Source organism: Manacus candei, unplaced genomic scaffold (genome assembly GCF_025592945.1).
Source record: "Manacus candei isolate 608988 ecotype Guabito, Panama unplaced genomic scaffold, ASM2559294v1 h1tg000055l, whole genome shotgun sequence".
Classification (NCBI taxonomy): domain Eukaryota; kingdom Metazoa; phylum Chordata; class Aves; order Passeriformes; family Pipridae; genus Manacus; species Manacus candei.
Genome location: NW_026138103.1, coordinates 505901 through 525618, shown reverse-complemented (window position 1 = coordinate 525618; position 19718 = coordinate 505901). Strand labels below are relative to the sequence as shown.

Sequence of the window (19718 nt, the reverse complement as noted above, 5' to 3'; positions counted from 1 at the left end):
AGCCCACTCTGATCCTACAGACCTATGCTGAGTTGGGGATTTTTTGGCTTGTTTTCTTTACAATGTAAAATGAGGCTTTTCTGCATCATGATGAGAAGGCTCCCAGTTTCCTTCCTGTAGCAAACCGTGCCAAATCCTGATCTCCATGTACCCCCTTCCCAACCCAGCTAGAGCACCCGTTTTCAGGTCTCTGCCTTCACCCATGAGCCGGCATTGCAGTGACGGCCCCAGTCTCCCAAGAGTGAGACTTGGCAAGGTGGCTGTGTCCTGGAATGGAAAGTGCCTTGTCTTCCAGGTGCCACCATCCACTGCTGCAGGGCCTCGGAGCTCAGTGGAGACGAAGGGGTCTGGGCAGTCGGCGGAGGCAGAGGCCCCTGGCTTCAGAGCGGAGGAGGTGAGTGGGAATCTCTCTCGCTTGCACGTTTTCAGCGTGGCAAGCAGGTCTGTTGCCCCCAGAGCTACAGAACTCCCTCTGCAGCACCCAGGGAGGGCATTGCTCCCCTGGTACCTCATCAGGTGCTCAACAGGATATTTTTCAGGAGCTTTTGGTGTAGCACCTTGAGAGAGCAGCCTGTAAGTCAGAGAGAGAGGGAAAAGCCTCAGGAGTCAGATGAGCTGGGCTGGAGTCTTCCCCTCAGCTCCAAGAGCTCTCACCTCTGAGTCTCCTGCTTTTCTGAAGGCAGTAAAAACCGGTTTTAAAGGCAAGTTCTGCAGCAGAGAGAATGTCTTGCTGCCAGGAGACATCCCAGTTTACTTTAATGTCTGGTATTAATTAATGCATTGAGCAGTGAGTATGGCAGAAGACTTTGGCCATGCTCCCTCCACTGGTCAGTGGCATGGAGGCAGGATGAGATTAGGATGCTTCTGGCTGGTGTTTGAGGAATAGGCCCCTCCAGCTACGGTTGTGCTTTGCTCCAAGCCACGGCTGCTCTTCTGCACCCATTTCCACGCTCAACGACTCGATCCCTCCTCCCCTCCTGCAGGTTTTTGCTGTCCAGCCGGTGTCCGGTGTGCTGCAGCCGGGCAAGAGCCAGCAGGTGCCCTTCACCTTCTTTGGCCATGCCAACATCATCGCCCGTGTCACAGCGCTGTGCCGGGTGGAGGGAGGCCCGACCTACGAGGTGGAGCTGAGGGGAGAGACTTCGGTCCTCACCTACCACCTGAGCATCGAGGAGATCAACTGTGGGCTGCAGGTACCACCCCTTCTCCTGGCAGAGCTGCTGCCTTGGGACCATCACCAGCAGGTTGCTGCCCAGCCCGGCCCAGGGCTCCCTCCCCTTCCCAGCTCCTTTGTTGGCTCTGGGGCTTGGAAGCACAACCTTGGAGGGATTTGTCTGGCATCCAGACTGCTTTGCAATGGCTGTCTCCACCCCCCTCTAGAATGTTGGGAATTCCTTCTCTTCAGGGTGCCTAATGCTGCCTCCTGGAGCAAGCAGGATCCCAGTGGGGATGTCCAGAGGGACACGTCCCTGAGACATCCCTCTGCTGATCCACTCCTAAAGCCTGAGCTCCAGTGAGATGCTCTTGTTTAATGCTCTTGCTTAATCCACAAAATAACCCGGTTGGGCTTCCAGTCACTGCAGTTGGAGAGAATGTCCCAGAATAATCCCCACTTTCCTACTTCTCAGTTAAAAGTCCACAGGTCTTTCCAGCTGCTGTCCCTGTCTTGGTGCCCCGTCTGTCTCCCTTTTGGCTGGTGTGTTGCTTGCCAGTATTTGCATGCAGGCGCCTTTTCTTCTGGAAAGCCTCGATGCCACCTCCTTTGTTTCTCCTGGCTGTTGGTGACCCCTCAGAGTGCAGAGGGCCCGTGTCCCCTGCTTCATTTCTTATTGGCCCTCCCATGGTTGTTCCTGCCCCTCTGCGTGCTGCCAGAACTCTGTTCCTGTGCAGGTCCCTGTGCCTGGGGGTTCCCCACGTTCCCAAGTGCCCGTAGCTCGTTCCCAGTCCCTGCTCCTGTGGTGTGTCTGCTTTCAACCCCATGAAAGAGGAAATAGATTCTCAGCAGCAGGCCTGTGTCTGTAACTTCCCACTCCTCTGTCCTCTCCAGCTCTTTAACGAAGTCACCAGAGCCGAGGTCACCCTGCGGAACGACGGGAAGGTCGGATTCACCTACGTGGTGCAGAGCCCCAGCACTGGCACTGCAGACAAGCCTCTGCCTGGTGTGCTCATGGTCCTGCCCAGCACAGTGAGTGGCACAATTGACTGACCCAGCCCTGTGTCAGGTGGCCAAGGAGAGGGTTAAAGAGAAAAAAGGGGGGCAAATAAAACCAAACCCAGCCATAAGAAGAGACCGGGCTGTAAGCAATTGCTGCTGGGGGCAGAGAAGGTCAAGCAAGTGCCATCCTAACAGACTGCCCCGTGGCCTTGGCTGGCAAGTGGCTCTGCCATCCCAGGGCAGCCACCGGTGGGAGGCACGAGCAGTTTGGTCACTCCTTGGCCCCCGACTGCTGAGCTCTGTGGCTGTGCTGGCACTGAGGCTCTTCTGAGGGTCACCTTACCCCAGCTGTGGGATCAGACAGGACTAAGCAGCACTTACATATTCCTTGCTTGGGCTTGAAGCTGCTCTGCCAGAAAGTGTCACAACCCCTGTGCTGGTCCTTCCCTCCCCCCAGCTGTGCTGCTCTGGAGCAGCTTTGTGGGGCAGTGAGGGGGCCAGGGAGGAGCGGGGCTGGAAGAGCCAAGAGAGGAATTTGGAGCATCCCACCACTGTCCCAGCTTCTCAGTGCTGCCTGGATGTCTTTGAGGTGAAGCAGTGTTCCTGTCTTTGTCCCTCTTTGCCATGGGAAGAGGAAGCCGATTGGCTTTCCCATTTCTTCCTGCCTGTCTCCTACAAGGGGTGGCAGGAGCTGCTGGCCGGGCTGAGAGTGTGGGCGCTTCGCTCCTCTTCCCCAGTGGTGGCAAAAGAGCTTTTACCTGTTCAGCCTGGCTCTCGCTGGCAGAGGGCAAACCCCGTTAGCAGCAGAGCCGTGCTCACGCTGAGCACAGGGCAGGCTCTGCTGGGGGTGCAGCCTTAGGAGCCCTGGGAAGGACACACTGCACCCTCTGCACCCTCGCCTTGGAGGCTTGGGCTTTTGGGCACGAGGAAGGTAGAAGGTGATGTGGTCTGACATTTTTTTCCAGAGAGAAACTATCTTCTCAGCCTGTCTGTGGCCTGAGCCTTCCTCCATCACACCCTCTTTGATGCATTGCCTCCCTCTTCTCCTGTCCCTTGCAGGCTTCCATTGAACCTGGCAAGGAGCAGGTGCTGAAGCTCTATTACCTGCCAGGAGTGCCAGGAGTCTTCTGCAGGACTTTCCAGGTTCAAGTGGGTCACCTGAAACCGGTAGAAATCTCCCTGAAAGGAGAGGCGATCTTTGCTGGGATCTGTCTGGACCTGCCCTGGAGCATCAGAGGTGAGCACTGCCCGTCTGCTCCCCAGCAAAGTCCCCACTGGGGTTTTCCTGGCTGTAACGCCCAGAGGGCAGCTCACACCCATCTCCACCAAGCCTGGAGGTTGCAGGGCTGCCAGACCAACACTCACCCCTCTGGTTGCTTCCTGAGTCTTGAGCAGACAAGCACATGTAGGCTTTGTCCAAGTAACCATCCTGCAGCTCTTGCCAGCACTTCCGTCAGAGGCCTGGAAAGATGGCTAGACAGAAAAGCTTGGGAAAGCTGTAAGAGAGACTGGCAGGGCTTTTGGCAGGGATGGATTTGCATGACACTGCAGGGGATGAGATGCTCCTCTGTGGGGAGGAAGATGGGTGGGAGTGAACATGAGGATTCAGAGACGAGCAGCAGCATCCACTTTCCAGAGACGGCTTTCCATTGATGGGTTGTTTCTGGGAGAGACCAGCATTCGGGGGAGTGGGACTTCTCAGCTTCAATGGCATTGGCACTGCACCCACACTTCTATTTGTGAATGTTTTCTTCCTTCAGGAAGTGAAAAATACGAGAGGCTATTGAAACAGGCAAAAGAAAAGCTGAAAAAGGACAAGCAGGACAAGAAAGTAAGTGTTTGGAGGAAGGCTCAAATCAGGAGGCGACACGCGAAGGGCCCTGGCATCGTGGTAGGAACAGCTGCAGTCCCATTTGGCACATGCCACCCTCCCCATGTCACTTGAGGCCCTGGCACCCCACAACACCCCACAACAGCTTCTCAGTGCCCTGCTGGCACTTGGCACCTCCCTGCCCACACCTGACCACAAACATTCATCAGCTCAGCGTTGCCCCACCTCTGGTCGTGGTCTCTCCTGGAGATGTACCAAGCTCCCCAGCTACTCCCCTTGCTGGGGAGTTTGTTGCTCCCAAATCAAGCCCTAGCAGGTTTACAGACCTTAGGAACAGCAGCCTGACTGTGCCCTGGGACTGTGCTGGCAGTACTCAACTCCAACAGGCAGTAGCTTGGTCGGGGTTCCCTTTTCAAGACAGCTTTTGTCCAAGCTGCTTTGGCACTGGTTGGGGACAGGCAAATACTTGAAGCTCTGGAAGGCTGCTGGCTTGTCTGTCTGACCAGATCAGCTTTTCTAGCAGTGGGTGGGAAGGCACAGATGCTGCAGTTATTTCCCTGGAGAGAAGGTCCTGGCTAGGAGAGCAGAATGTGACACTGAGCAGCCAGGAGGACCCCATTCCCCCTTTCAACAAGAGCAGGGTGGGATCCTCTTTAGATACAAGCCTGGGCCTTGGGAAGGGCCTTTGCTAACCAGCCACTGCCTTCCCTTCCCTCAGGCAAACACTTGGCTGAGGATGGAGATGGAGCAGATGCTGATAAAGGAGAATGCTCTGGAGCTGCAGCCAACCCTCATCTCCCGCCCCCCAGAGGACACTGTCTTTAACAAGAGCATTCCTCAGAAGCTTGTCAAGTGAGTAGGGGCTCCTGTTCCCTCTCTGCAGGTGCCCTGAGGGCAACAGCCAGCAGTGTCCCCTGCTCCTGAGAGCTCCTTGTGCATGCAGAGCTGGGAACAGTGGGCACTTCAGATTGGGTCTGATCCCAGTAGCTGTGGCAGCAATAGCTCCTGAGCAGCTGACTGTCCTCCCTTCCCCAGCGCCGCGCTGAGCTTTGGAGCTGCTCAGCTCCCCACAGGTGCAAGGTCCTGTTCTTAGAGCTGCGAGGGCCCAGTGCAGACCATCAAGCCCTTCCAGACAGCACAGACACTGTCCCTGCTGACCAGCTCGGAAAGAGAACTCCAAGCTGCTCTCTTGGTTCTGACTGACAGAGCCCCCTAAGCAAAAGGTGGCTTTGATGCTGGTGGGCTGGCAGGGCTTATCTGGGTAACTTGGTCCTTCCCTTTGCTCCTTCATGATGCTGCCTGGGCATGGGAGGCTCCAGTTCAGGAAGAAGATGCTTTGCAAAACAGATCCTTCATGTGAGCAGCGAAGTTTTCCTGTGCAAATCTTATTCCAAGGCTCGGAAGCAATTTCAGGCTTGGGCTGTGCACCAGGAGAAGCGTTTTCACTGAGACCACTGGAGGTCCAGTGGATTTACCTACACGGGCTTTTTGTAGCAGAGGAGCTGTGACCAGAGTCCATTGAAAACTAATTTTATTTTCGGGTCCCATTGGAAGCTGATGAAACCTAGGACCTGCACTCCCCATAACTTCCCAAAGTCATTCCCAGGTGGTCAGGCCTTGGGTTTTGTAGGCTTGAGTTGAGTTTTTACAGCAGTGAGTACAGAAATGTCCACTTTATTTGAATCTTCCATCTACTTGAACGTGTGGCCATGCTGTTGTTTAAGGACTGTCCTTACTCCTCCTTCCAGAGTTGAGCTGCCCGAGTACATCCTGGACATGGGCACTGTTGTTCAGGGTTACAGTAAAAGCTGCACTGTGAAGATCACCAACACCTGGAGGTACCCAGTGGTCGTCCAGGCCAATGAACGTGCCCTGCGTGACACAGGTAACCAGTGCTGGAGAGGCTTCCCGTGGGCTGCAGGGAGCTGTCTCAGACAGATTGGCTTAAGCCACTGCACATGGGGAGGTTTTTTGAGCTTCTTCCTCCCAGTGCCCCTGCTGGGAGCTTCAGGGCCAGAATTCTCCTGGCCAGCCGTGCCCAGGGACCTGGCCTGCCTGGGGCTGCCCTGATGCTTCCCTGCAGGGGCCTGATGAGCTGATTACCCTCCTCACCTGCCAACATCTTCTGCCTTCGGTTCCCATCAGCATCAAGTTTCTTTGGGCGCTCTGGGGGTGTTGCAGACAGATGGGATCTGTTGTGGTTGGAAAGTGCTTTGTCTGGAGTTCACGCTGTCACAGCTCTTGTGTTCGGCCTTTATTGAGGAAACAGCCTGTTTGATCCTCTGGTGGATCAAAGTAGGCTTCCAAAAGAGGCCTGGAGGCAAATCTGCACTTCCATCACAGAGTGGCTCGCTGTGTCTGAGGGCTGCTCAGGTGTCTCCTCTAAGTTTCTGTCCCGGGAACAGCACAGCGTGGGGTTTTTCCCAGGGCTCCCAGCAGGGCTCTCGTATGGCCTTAACATGCTTATGACACATTTTGTGTTGCTTGTGTATCTCAGCTGCTTTGTTTTCATCTGTTCAAGGTTTCAGCATATACCTGGAGCCCGTGGAGTTCCTGATCTACGGCACCAGCAAACGGTTTCAAGTGAACTTTGCAAGTGCCAACCTGCCCGTGGGAAAGGTGGATGTGTTCCTGCCCATCAAGGTACCGCAGCTTTTGGGGCAGGCAGCAGGCTGGGCACAGCAGCACGTGTCGCCTGGACTCTCAGCTGAACTCTCTGTCTTTCTCCAGGTAGAGAAAGGCCCCACACTGCACATCCGCCTCCGTGCCACTGTGATTCAGCTGCTGCTCAGCCTCTCCAGGAACAGACTCCAGTTCCCCGATGTCCAGGTTGGGCAGTGCTGGTGTGAAACAGTCCGGCTTTACAACTGGTTCAGCGCGCCCTGTGAATGGTTCCTCACTGTCAACAAACCTGCCAAGAAGGTAAAGCACAGGGAAATGTAACAGGGAATGTTGGGTTTTCTTTGCACCTTCTGCCTTTTCTATGCCTGTGGCTGCCTGAGCACTTGGGCTACAGCGTGTTTGAGGAAGCTTTTGAGGGTCCAGATCAAGGCTGCTTTGCCTGGACCTGTTCCATTGGCTGATGCTTTGCTTCCCTGCCATCCTCACCCATTCCTCCTCCTCCTCTGAGGACAGGGCGGTGACTCCCCATCTGCTTGCCCTGCCTGCAGGTTGTCCCTCCAGTTCTAGACCGTGGGGGCCATGCCGGGTTTGCTGTGGGTGCTCTCAGCACCGGGACAGGATCTCGGAGCACTCCAGGAACCGAGGCTCTGTCCTCTCAGACCGAGGAGACCTCACACGACTGGTTTCTGTGCTCAGGTGGACAAACGTTTGACACCGGCCGTGCGTCAGAAGGAGCTCCAGGCTGCGAAGGATGATTCCCGTGTCTTTCAGTGGAAGGCCCGGGAGGGAACCCTCTATGGTAGAGAGTGGTGTGACCTGCAGATCCAGGTTTCCCCCCTGGAAGAGGTGAGATTGGCAGCTGTCGCCCCAGGAGCTCTGTCAGGGCAGGGTGGTAAGGAGAGCCCAACACAGGGAGTGGCAGATGAGCTCTTCCTCCACGAGCAGCTTTCTGGAAGCCCTGCACTCACTGCGCCTCAGTTTCCCCTGCAGCACACCCTTCTGAGAGGCACCTTGAAATCCTCCCAGGGAACATCAGGGCACTGTGCTGTGGCTGCCTCTCTGCCCATGGGGGAGATCTGCCTGACTGCCTCGTCCTCCCCCTTGCCTGGTTGTATTTGCAGCCTGCGACGCTGGGTGCAGAGCAGCTGGCACAGTCACAGGGCATCAACCTGGAAGGGCCAATGCTGGCTCATCCTGCTGCTGGCACCAACAGACAAAACAGCCACCAGACACCTTCCTGGGCACGGCAGGACAGTCACCTGTAGTGGTGTGCTGCCAGCAGTCCCTGGGGCTCTGGCCCAACCTGCCTGCACATTGCCTTGCAGCTGGGGAGTCGACTTCAAGGATGGAGCATTCCCAAAAGCCCTTTGCATGTGGCCACTGGGACTTGGAAACTGACAGGGTGTAACAGGAGGGACACAAGTGCTTCCGTGCCCAAGAACAGTCCCAGGGATCTTTTCATTGCTCGACGGATGTAACCAACCATCTTGTGTCAGGCTTTGACCAGAGCCAAACACTGAGCAGAGAAGACGACCTTTATTTCTAGCCAGCCAGAGCTCATCTGCCTCTCTCATGGAGCTGGTGTTTGCCTGATGCAGCAGTACCAGGACTGAGGGCCCTTCTCGTCTGCTCCTCCATGACTAGGGGAGAACATCTGATAATCCATTTTACATCCACTTCATACCCAAATACCCAGTTACACTGCACACCAGGATTTGTCCCAGTTACTCCGAGCCAAAGACACAGATGCTGTAGGCCCTACCATAAGTAAAGATCTGGGTTTCCGTTCCCCCTGGAGGGACTGATAACACCCCTGACCCTTGAGCAAGGCTTGTATTTGGGGTCCTGTCACCTAGGACTTCATGGACAAGTTCTCGGCACTTTTCTCTTTTCAGAAGTCCTACAAAACCGAGCTGAAGATCAACGTTCGTGGGAACAGCCAGCTCCTCGTGATGCACATCTCAGGACAGGGTCTGGAGCCACGGCTGGAGTTCAGCCCCATGGAGATCAAGCTGGGAGCGGTGCTTCCGTGCGGCCCTGAGCTGGAGAGGACAGTGGTGGTGAAGAACCCCTGCGAGTTCCCCATTGAATTTTACTCCCTGGAGTTTGACGAGGAGTACCGTGAGGAGGAGAAGGTGAGAGGGAAGGTCTGGTCCCCATGTGTGTGCTCCCCAAGCTGTGCAGCACTCCAGCCTTCCCAGGCTTGTGCCAGGGAGATGGAGGCAATCTCCAGGGCAAAGCCTGGTGGCACTTTGAGGTGAGCCATCCCTGCTGGCAGTCTGTGGAGGGGCTTGGATAGCCTGTGTTGTTGGGAGGAAGGAAGGAGGGAGAAGATGGGCTGAGTCTGTTGGTATGATGGAGGTTGATAAAGGAATCTTGTGGATGGTTTCTCTTCCCCACACGCACAGATCCTGCGGACGCTGGAGGAGTTTGGAGACCGGACGGCCGTGGTGATGCCTCCACGCGCTGTGGGTGAGAAGCTGCCCCCAGAGGTGCTGGAATATTATGAAAAATGGAAGAAGATGGAGGCTCTGGGTCAAGAGATGTTCAAGCACAAGGAAGAATCAGGCGAGGACAATGGTAAGGCTTTGGCATTGGCTGTTCTGACTGGGGACATAGCAGGGAGCCCAGCCCACACAGCCCGAGCTCTCTGTCACTTTGTTCTCCATGCAAAGCCCATGCTTTTAGCAGCCATCTGACCTCCTGCCTGGTGGAGGAATTCCTGGGTGAAGGGCTGTGGCATCCTCTGCCAACCTGGAGTGTAGCCAAAGCCAGCTCCTATCTGCCTGCCACAGACTGGGGAAGTAGTCAGGATATCCCCTTGCGTCCCTTAGCCACAAAGAGTAGCATCAGATGAGCTCTTCAGCCAGTAGAACCAGGTCTAATATCACTGGCTCTTTTCTATTTGCTCCTTCCCAGCAACAAAAGCACAAGCTCCCGTTGCTTTCGGCCGTCTCCTTTCCTGGGATCGGAGGGGATAGGGAGGATGATCAGGATCCAAGGTAGGCAGGAGGCTGACTTTTCTGCTGGTTCTGCACAGCAGCACTTCAAGAGAGCATCAGGTTGTTGAAGGACATGGTGGACGAGTGTGACAGGCCCATCCGTCAGGCCGTCAGGCGCTACCTCGACACCAATCCCGTTGGAGAAGAGCTCAAAGCCCAAATGCCCAGAGGGATTGCCATCATCGTCTATGGGACCCCGCGGACAGGTACGGGAGCCACAGCCCTGGGCTGCAAGGAGAGGGGGAAGCAGGAGAAATGCATCCTGGTGGACCGTGGTGCCTGAGACAAAGTCCTCAGCTGCATACGAGGTGGAGATGACCCACCTGGGGCTGGAGTTCAGTGCTCGTAACCGTGCTCAAGCTGCCTCCCTCGTGGTCTCCCCTAGAAGGGCACTTGCTTTCCCACCGTCCTTGAAAGCCGTTTGTGAGTTTCCAGAGGCTGTCCCTGAAAATGCCTCCCGTGCAGGTGTCACCAAGCAGTCTTCCTCTCTCTCTCAGGAAAGACAAGGGCGGCGGCCGCCCTGTCCAAGTATTACAGTGCCGCCTGCTTGTCCCTGGCCGAGGTGGTGACAGAAGCCATGTCGGATGAGCGCAGCTCGGCGGGGCGCCGTGCCCGGGAGCTGTGCGTCGAGGCTGCCCGTCAGCAAAGAGCCATGAGGGAACAGATGCCGGGTAAGGAGAAACGCTGCACCCAGAGCATGCTTAGGAAACCACCACGACCGTCCACTTCTGCTTGCTCAGAGAAATGGTTTGGCAGCCCTCGGCTCTCTTAGGGAACATGGGTGCTGTGCATCTCTGGCTAGTTTGGAAACAGAAAGCTCGATTTGAAGGGCTCCCACAGGGGCACTTTTACTGCCATTCTTGGCACATATTCCTTTTTCTAGGGGTGGTGAAGCACACCTGTCTCTTTCTCTGAATTTTTTCTATTTCCTCAAAGCTGAATCCAGCTTGCTGCTCATGGGCAGCAGGCAGAACCATTGCCCACCTTCAGAAGGAAAAAGCCCTCTGAAGTGGCTCATTAAGCACAAGACAGCTATGAGTGTGGCTTTGCAAATGTGAGAGGAAGGGAAGAATAAGCTCCTAGAGGAGTTTCCAATGAGAAACATGCTGTAGATGAGCTCTTTTCTCCAGAGATTTTCCTATGCCCACTGTTGGCTCATGCAGCTTGTGCACGCTGTGCTGTTCTCCAGATCAGACTGGAGACTTTCAGGAAACTTTGCTGGCAGTTGGTGCCCTAAGCTCTGCAGGGTGAGGGCAGACCTGCTTAGTGTGGGGAGAAGTTTTGCATTGCTTTGCTTTGAACCTGGTTGGGTTCAGAGCTGGTGGAAGGAAGAAGGGTGTGGATCCCAGCTGGGGTTTTCCCACACGGAGGATTTAGCTCCAGCAGAGGCGGGTGATGCAGCTGGGGCAGGGCTGCATGTTACAGTCTCCATGTGAAAATGCAGGATGGGTGCAAGGTATGGAAACAATGGTCCTGGAGGGCAAATCTTTGGCTTGATCCGTAGGGGAACTACTGTGCTAGCAGTGTCACCTGCGTGCACATTTGTTAGGAGGGACCTAGGGCTGGCTTTAAAATCCAGTCTGGGCTGGTGTGCTGTATCCTGCTGATAAGCAGGGAAGGAGCTGCTTCTGGGAAGCAGTGCTGCCAGTGCCCAGCAGGCTGGGGGACAAGTGCCATGTCCCTTCCAGGGGCAAGGCTGTGCCCATTGGGGTGGAAGGTGCCTGCTTGCTCCTCACAGCCCTGCTGAGCCATCTGTCCCCTCTGCAGGTAAAAAGGGTGCTGAGGCCAAGAAAACCCAGCCCAGCCCTGGGGACAAAGCCAGCCAGAAGACCCTCAGTGCTGGACACCAGAGCGCTTCAGCAACCAAGGATAAGGCATCTGACAAACCCCAGGCAAGATTTTCAGTGCCCTCCAAGGTGAAACATGATCTGCACTGGTTAATGCCTGGGACCTTCCTGTTGCCATTGAGATGGGAAGGGGCTGCTTACAGTGGAGGCTCCCTGTCACCAAGGGCCTGGTGCAAGGTCTACAGTGCCAAGGGCCAGCTGGGCATGGCTTGGGGTGGGAATGTGCTCTGGCAGAAAAGCACCATTGGTTCTTAATGGTTTGTGGGCAAAGTGCATTCCTGGCTAACTTGGCTGCAGGCGGCGAGCAAAGCCATGGGAGGCTGTGCCGGGGGCTTGCAAGCTTGGGTCTCTGCTGGCCAAGGGACGGGCCCTCCAGGGCCTGCACTGCAGGGTTGCCCTTGTCTCCGCTAGCGAGGAAGCCCAGATGTGAGCCCAGCACTGGGAACTGTCCAGGGCTTTCTGCAGGGGTTTATTTTCCTTACCATGCTCCACATTGCAGATGGCAGCCGTTTCCTGCGCCACCGCTCCTGCGCCACAGTGACTGACCATCCTCACCAGGACAGGGAGAAAGGAGGAAAAGAGGAAGTTTTGGAGCTGTGTGCTGCCCGAGGAATTGCTGGTGGAAATCATCTCTGAACGGCTGCAGGTACGTGGCGTGGGGGAAAGGGAGACATTCCTGCTCCAGAGAGACAGGCAGTGAGGTACAGCTCGGAGAGGAGGAGGAGGAGGTCTGTGCCTGCTGCTGGAGGATCCTGTGCCGCATGAGGGATCCTTGGGGGAAGGTGCAGATGCCCTAAGTTGGCAGATCCAAGCTGGTCGTAGCTAATGCACTTGGAATGACAGTGACTGGTGTCCTGAGACATCTGCATTTACTGACCCGCTGCGAGCCCAACGTGTGCGATGGCTGACTCGCTGTTCCTGTTTGTCTCTCCTGGCAGCTGAGTGACTGCTACAAGGGAGTGGTGTTTGATGGCCTGGAGACCCTCTTTGCGAGCAGCCTGGCATCTTCTCTCCTGTGCGTGCTCAAAGCTGTCAGCAATCGCCCTCATATCCACGTTGTGAACATCTTCCAGGATTCTGAGTTTTGGAAAGGCAGGCAGATAGCTGCAAGAGAGAAGAGGGCAAACCCAAGAAGAAGGTGCAGCGGTCAGCAAAACTAGTGACACCATTTGTGTCATGGCTTCTCCTGCTCGTGGTTTCCCAGCCTTCAGCAGAGACCTCCCCATCTACTCCTCAAGCCCCAACACCCATCTCTACCTCATCTGTGTACCACCTAATAAACTGTGTCTGAACCCACGAGTTTTCTCACTGTTCCTCTTCCAGTTCTCTCCCACCTCCCCGGGAGGGGAGTGAGCAGGTGTCTGTGTGGTGCTTGGTTTGGAGCTGGGGCTCAGCCATCTCCAGGAAAGCAGCTGTGATCAGACATCACCCCCATTGCTCCGCAGGCTGCTCTGCTCTCTTAGGAATTCCCATTCCTCGACCTTTGTGTCATGGGTGGGGTAGTGAAGTGTCCCTTTGGTCACACCTGAACTCTGCACAACTAATGTGGGAGCAGCACTGACTGTACCAAGAACTCCAGTTGCTTGGCTAAAGGCTGGGGTGAGCATCTGCAGCTGCTGCAGAAGCAGGCATTTCATCAGCAAATGTGCAGCTGACACCAAGCTGGGGGTGTGTTGATGTGCTGGAAGGCAGGAGGGCTCTGCAGAGGGACCTGGCCCAGCTGGATCCATGGGCTGATTGCAAGGGGATGAGGTTCCAGCAGGCCAAGGGCCGGGTCCTGCCCTTTGGGCACAAGAAGCCCCGGCAGCCCCCCGGGCTGGGGCCAGAGTGGCTGGAGAGCAGGCAGGCAGAAAGGGAGCTGGGAGTGGGGATGGACAGGAAGCTGAAGAGGAGGCAGAGTGTGGCCAGGTGGCCAAGAGGGCCAATGGATGGTGGCCTGGCTGAGGAAGAGTGTGGCAGCAGGAGCAGGGAAGGGATTGTTGGCCTGGACTGAGCGCTGGTGAGGCCACCCCTGGAGTGCTGTGTCCAGCTCTGGGCCCCTGAGTTGAGGAAGGCCCTGGAGGGGCTGGAGCAGGAGCAGAGAAGAGCAGCGAGGCTGGGGAAGGAAGTGGAGCACAAGTGGTGTGAGGAGAGGCTGAGGGAGCTGGGATATCCAGGGAGTGGCTGGGAGTGACTGAGATCATTCTGGGAGTGACTGGAACCATAGCAGGGGTGAAGGGGAGCAACTGGAACCATGCTGGGGGCAACTGGGATCCTACTGGGAGCAGTTGGGCCCCTACTGGGGTCATACTGGGAGTGACTGCAATAATACTGAGAGTGTGTGAGAGGGACTGCAGCCATACTGGGGATGAGTGGGATCAAAGTGGCTTCCTACTGGACGTGTCTGGAAGTTACTGGGATCATACTGGGGGTGACTGGACTCATACTGGGATCATACTGGGAGCAACTGGGACCATGCGGAGGGCAAATGGCATCCTCCAGGGAGTGACTGGGAGTGACTGGGGCCAGACTGGACTCAGACTGGGAGTCCCTGAGAGTGAAAGCAGCCATCCTGGGGGTGGCTGGGAGCAACTGGGACCACCTTGGGGGCAACTGGGATCCAGCACCATACTGGAATGATAGCGGGAGCGACTGTAAGGGACCAGGATCAAACTGGGAGTGACTGGAACTATGCAGGGGGGAACTGGGAGCCAGTGGGGCCATGCTGGAAGGCAACTGGGAACATCCTTGGAGCAACTGGGATCATGCTGGAAGCAACTGGGAGTAACTGGGAGTGACAGGGTGCATGCTGGGGGCAACTGGCATAAACTGGGAGTGACTGGGAGTGACCAGGATCATCCTGATGGAAACTGGAACCATCCTGGGGCAAGTGGAAGTAACTGGGTGCAGTGGGTTTCTGTGGCTGGGTTTTGGTAGCAGGGGGGCTACAGGGGTGGCTTCTGTTAGAAGCTGCCAGAAGCTTCCCCTGTCCCGTGGAGCCAATGCCAGTGGCTCCAGGATGGAATTCCTGATGCTGGCCAAGGCTGAGCCAGTCAGGAGTGACAGCAACGCCTCTGGGATAACATATTTAAGAAAAAGAAGGAATTCCAGCCAGGGAAGAGCGGAGTGAGAACATGGGAATAACAACGTAGACCCCAAGGTCAGCGCAGAAGGAGGGGCAGGAGGTGCTCCAGGCACTGGAGCTGAGGCCCTGCAGCCTGTGGGGCAGAGCAGGGTGGGGCAGCTGTGCCCCTGCAGCCCCTGGGGGAGCATCGGGGTGCAGAGACCCCCCTGCAGCCCCTGGAGGAGCATCGGGGTGCAGAGACCCCCCTGCAGCCCATGGAGGCTCCCACGCTGGAGCAGGTGGATGCAGGAAGGGGGCTGTGACCCCGTGGCAGGCCCAGGATGGAGCAGGGTCCTGGCAGGGACCTGCAGCCCGTGGAGAGGGAAGCCCAGGCTGGAGCAGGTTTTTCCCAGGTAGGACTCATGGCCCCTGTGGGGGACCCACGCCGGTACAGCTCAGCCGTGAGGGACTGACCCCATGGAGGAGTGACCCACGGGACAGCAGGTTGGGAAGAGCTGCTGCCCGAGGGATGGACTCACGCCGGAGAGGTCCATCAAGGACTGTCTCCCGTGGGAGGGACCCCACGGGAGCAGGGGAAGGACTCCAACTCCTCTCCCTGAGCAGCGGCAGAAACAACAACTGACCGTGACCCCCATTCCCATCCCCTCCCATCTCCCTGCTGGGGGGGAGGAGGGAGAACATGGAAGGAAAGGGGGGGGAAGGTGTTTTTAAGACTGTTTTATTTCTCACTCTTTGGCTCTTATCCTGTTAGTATTAAATATAAGTACTATCCCCACTTGGAGTCTTTTTTTGCCTGTGAAGGTGATCAGTCACTGACCTCTCCCAGGTCTTAGCTCTACTCAGGAATTCTTAGCTGGTTTTTTTCTCTGTCCTCTGTCCAGTTGCAGAGGGAGAATGAGAGAGTGGCTTTAGTGGGTACCTGGTATCTGGCCAGGGTCAACCCATTACAAGAATATAAAAAGAAGTAATGTTTTTGGCCTTGTTCTGATGCAGTTAAGGAGCTGGAAAACCAAGACTGGTGCAGGGAGGTCCAAAGCATGGCTTTGGGTCTGGATGATGGAGACATCACATTTAGAGGGAGACAGACTCTGCCGTTGCTTTCCTAGACTTTGTCCCAGCTTAATGGTGTTTTTCCACCCACAGCAGCATTGCTGGGAGATGTTGCAGTGGCACATCCCCCCTTCTCTGCCAGGGCAGCATCTTGGCCCTTCCCACCCCACCATGGATTTTCCATTCCTGTGGCAGGGACTTGTCCCCACCTGCTATCCCAATGGGAAATGCAACTCCTGGGGGTGGCTTTCATGGTTCCACCACAGGCTGGCACAGATTCTGATCCAGCTTTGAGAAATTGTGTGGTCTACGTGTTCTGGATAAAGCTGTCCCACCTTTGCACGTTCTGACCCAAGAGAGTTTCGGTGGCCAGTTCGTGTATCAAAAGCACTCAGTACTAAAATGTACCAAGTTGCACCTGTGGACAAATCTGCACGAGCTCAATGCCCTGCGTACCCACACAGGCTTTTCTGTCTCGAATCCTGCTCATTGCGTGCCTGAGACTGGATTTATTTCAGCAGCTAAATGGTTCACTGGAGGACTAATTGGCTCTGAGAGCTCCAGTCCTTTGTGACAGATTATTAACCCTTCCCCCTTCATTATAAAACCATGAACTGTAGAGAAATCAAATAGCACAGGGCCCCTGCGCCGAGCCCGTCAGTGCTCCCGGCTCGGTGTTCAGCACAAAAAGTCCCTTTTATAGTTGGGAAGCGGAGGGAGAAAATTCTGGAAGCGCGAGAACGCGGCGATAGCTGGGATGAAGTGGGAGCCCTTAGGAAAGGACTGGGAGGTACTGGGATAAACTGGAAGCCCCGGGGAAGGAACCGCCATTTGCGTAGCGCTGAGGGCAGGGCGCTTACGCCATTTGCGTAGCCCAACGCAGTTTACGTAGCGCCCCTCCCTTGCCGTTACCGGCGCCCCCTTACGCCGTTTGCGTAGGGCTGTGGGCAGCGGCGTTAGGAGGGGACTGGGATGGACTGGGAGCCCTTAGGAGGGAACTGAGAGCCCTTAGGGAGGGACTGGGACAAAGCGGGAGCCCTTTGGAGAGGACTGGGATGAAGTGGGAAAGGTCCGCGAGCCCTCAGGAACCCACCGTGGCCCTCCCGCCATTTGCGTAGTGCTGAGGGCAGGGCCCTTGCGCCACTTGCGTAACTTGCGTAGCTTTACGCAACTGACGTAACTCCCCCCATTGCCATTACCGGCTCCCTCCTTACGCTGTTTGCGTAGCGCCGCAGGATTGCGGGCCCCCTTACGCAATTTGCGTAGCGCTGCTCCATTGCCGGGGGTGTCCAAAAGCTCCTCCAAAAGTCAGTTTATGGCTTTGCAGAGGGCTCTCGGGAGTCACCGAGGGGCTGAATGTAAAGAGAGAAAAATTAAATCTTTAGGGGGAAAAAAACATATAACAATTGCATGTCTGTGTTCCCGAGGAGCCGTGGGTGTTTTTAGGCAGCTGCCTGCAGAGGCCATCGCCGTTTCGTGAGGCGGCATTAATGCAGCGGGAGGAGACTTGTTCTGCTGTTCACAGAAATTCGGATTTTAAGGGTTTTGTCCTTGGTTTGAAGCTTCTTCATTCTTCCTTTGCTCTATTTCAGAGCAAAGGCTTTCATTTTTAAACTTAAGGGGGAAAAAGTATTAACAACAAGTGAGGAAAACTAGGGGGAAAAGGGAAAAGTTCTTCTGAAAGGATTACAATGTGCAAGCAAAATCAGTTCTCTCTTCAGGAGACAAAAAATCTTAGAGGTGTAAATTGGCTCCAAAAATGCCCCCAGGGGCATAGGAAGGATAATCAGGATGACATCCTGGCTGAGCACTCAGCATCCGGGGCATGGCCCAGGTGTGCAGGGAGAATGCAGCTCATCAGGCATGTGTTAAACAGAGAATTTGTTTCTGGTATAAAAAGATGCCTGACTGGTCTGTGCACACACCAAACCAGCCCTTTGTGACTTGCACGGGCCGATTTGACTTCCAGGTTTTGAAACACTAGTTTTGATCTAAAAGCCCAGCCAATTGCTAGTGCTGCAGAATTTCTTGTTTGATGCAAGGAGAAAACAGGGATTGTGGCAGGAGCGAGGTCAGGCAGATCCCCTTCAGTGCAAAACTCCTGGAGGGAGCTGCAGCATTTCTGTTAAGGGCCTTCTGTGTTGGAGTTGACTTCTTCCACTCTGGGACCTTTCACTTGCAAAGTACCTTATGGGGCTCCTTTGTTTAACAAGTCTCTGGGAGCTGTGAGAGAGAGAATTAATGCTGGCATTTGGAAAGACAAGGGATAGTGCTGCATTGGATTTGGGTTTCATGTCATTATTTTCTGGTTCCAGAGTCAGAAAAAGCTGCTCATTTACTTTTCATGCAGCTGTACTGTTTTTTCCTGACTTCCTGAGGAGGCAGAGCTGATGAAATTGTGCTGTAGGAGGCCTGAAGCTTTTGATCTGATGTTCGGCTTCAACAAATTTCACTTGTGGAGTTTCTGCACTTTGGGGGAGGTTGCAGGTTATAGAAATGAATTAGTGCATCTGCTAAAGGAAGAGGAGTATTAGTCATATTTAAAACCAAGACTAAGTCAGATTCCTCCACATTGGCTGCAGCTGAATTTTGCAAGGTTTCTGATCTCCCCGCTCTGGCTGTGCTGGTGTTTCCTTTTCAAGCCTGTCACCTGCAAAGACTTCTCTGAGACAGTGATTTCTTCATGACAGAAAAGCAATGTAGAGAAACCTCTTTGCTACCCCAAGATCATTATTTTCTTGATTGCCCTCTTGTACTCTGCTGAGGTTCCATTACATCTGCAGGTCAAATGTAACCTGACTGCAGCACTGATCACGTAGAGCAATAAATATAGTACAGAGCTTTAGTGTGAACTTCATGCCCATCCTTGGTTTCTTTGTGTAAGACTGTGTATTATACAGACAATATAAAGCATAAAATAGTTTTCATATATAGAAATTACTTTTCCAGCACATACTAATGTGCCTTTCATAACCTCCTAATCAGGTTATGTTTTCTCCTAAACTTAGTTCCTCTTTATGACCAACAGTTGAGTCGACTTCAACTTCATTTTTGGTTCCAATTTTCATTCTGTTCAGTGTGTGTATATATATGTATACACAAGAAGATAGTCCTTTATTAATCTTTTGAGCAGAACACTTTTCATTCGTGCAGCAAAAGTCCTGTCTCTGAATGTTCATTATCAGCACCTGATGTGCTGCCTGGAGCACAATATCCTAATAACTGGAGTTTAAGAAAAAAAAAAGGCCATTTATTAAAGTTACAGTGTTTCATTTCTGTGCATGTTCTGATTCGGAATTATTCAAGCATTTGACTGCTCCTACACACAGAAACTTAGGTCTCCCATGCATTTTTGCACCCCAAAGTGTTCTCTGGTTTCCTTTGTCTCCCACACTACGTCAGAGTATTCAAATGCACTGTGCAGTCCCAGTAGCATGTGGCACATTACAAGAAAATTTGAGACAGTTTCGCCGTTAAATGCATTTTATTTTGACCTATTTCCTTCCACTTGAGTCTCCCATTTGGTCTCTTCATAGCCAATATTCTGTTTTATGGAAAGGTTTTAAAGTTTTCCTGAAGGAGATGAGTAAAAGGTGAAGTACCCAAGAACCTAAATTTATATTATTCCTTTTACCATTATTATTAAAAATAGGAAAGAAGAAGAAGTGTTGGGGAAAATACAGGGAATGCTGATGCAATTATACCTACATGTGCAAAGCTACGTGCTTGCTTTTACTCTTGAAATTTAGACCTCTGCTTTCCTTCTACAGACTGGGACAGTTCGTTTCAGTTGCATTTTGCAACTACTGACATACATGTTCATTCCTAAATTCACTTCATATGCTTCCAAATCCTTAGGACAACATTCAGTTTAGGCACACCAAGAAAAACCTGGAGTGATTCCACCGACCTAAATGTAATTACTCAGTGCTGAATTAAAGGCACAGGTGTGTAACTTAAGACCCATGTGTTTGGAGTAACAAGGAGAGATCAAAATCTCAGCTTTTGTCATTAAATTCAATGTTTCTAGACCTTAATCCAAGACACATTTGTAGAGAGAGGTGATAGCTTCTTTTTAGAGGCATTACTATTATTATTAAACACTGTTTTCTTGGACTGCTCACGTTTTCTCCCAGCTCACCCTCTA

General features: G+C 53.9%; 1 protein-coding gene across 1 annotated transcript in view; it reads left to right on the top strand.

Annotated features, from left to right (window-relative positions):
- Positions 1 to 12751, top strand: part of LOC127477596 (hydrocephalus-inducing protein homolog) — a 38892-nt gene extending 26141 nt beyond the window's left edge. The window contains exons 21-37 of the mRNA XM_051802103.1: positions 296 to 550; positions 984 to 1193; positions 2048 to 2185; positions 3215 to 3392; positions 3916 to 3986; positions 4705 to 4838; positions 5735 to 5871; positions 6508 to 6629; positions 6717 to 6908; positions 7305 to 7454; positions 8504 to 8743; positions 9017 to 9188; positions 9649 to 9816; positions 10108 to 10281; positions 11378 to 11502; positions 11957 to 12103; positions 12396 to 12751. Of these exons, the coding sequence (XP_051658063.1) occupies positions 296 to 550; positions 984 to 1193; positions 2048 to 2185; positions 3215 to 3392; positions 3916 to 3986; positions 4705 to 4838; positions 5735 to 5871; positions 6508 to 6629; positions 6717 to 6908; positions 7305 to 7454; positions 8504 to 8743; positions 9017 to 9188; positions 9649 to 9816; positions 10108 to 10281; positions 11378 to 11502; positions 11957 to 11998 (2508 nt within the window). The 3' untranslated portion in view covers positions 11999 to 12103; positions 12396 to 12751. The remainder of the gene's footprint in view (positions 1 to 295; positions 551 to 983; positions 1194 to 2047; positions 2186 to 3214; positions 3393 to 3915; positions 3987 to 4704; positions 4839 to 5734; positions 5872 to 6507; positions 6630 to 6716; positions 6909 to 7304; positions 7455 to 8503; positions 8744 to 9016; positions 9189 to 9648; positions 9817 to 10107; positions 10282 to 11377; positions 11503 to 11956; positions 12104 to 12395) is intronic.
- Positions 12752 to 19718: the final 6967 nt, after the last annotated feature.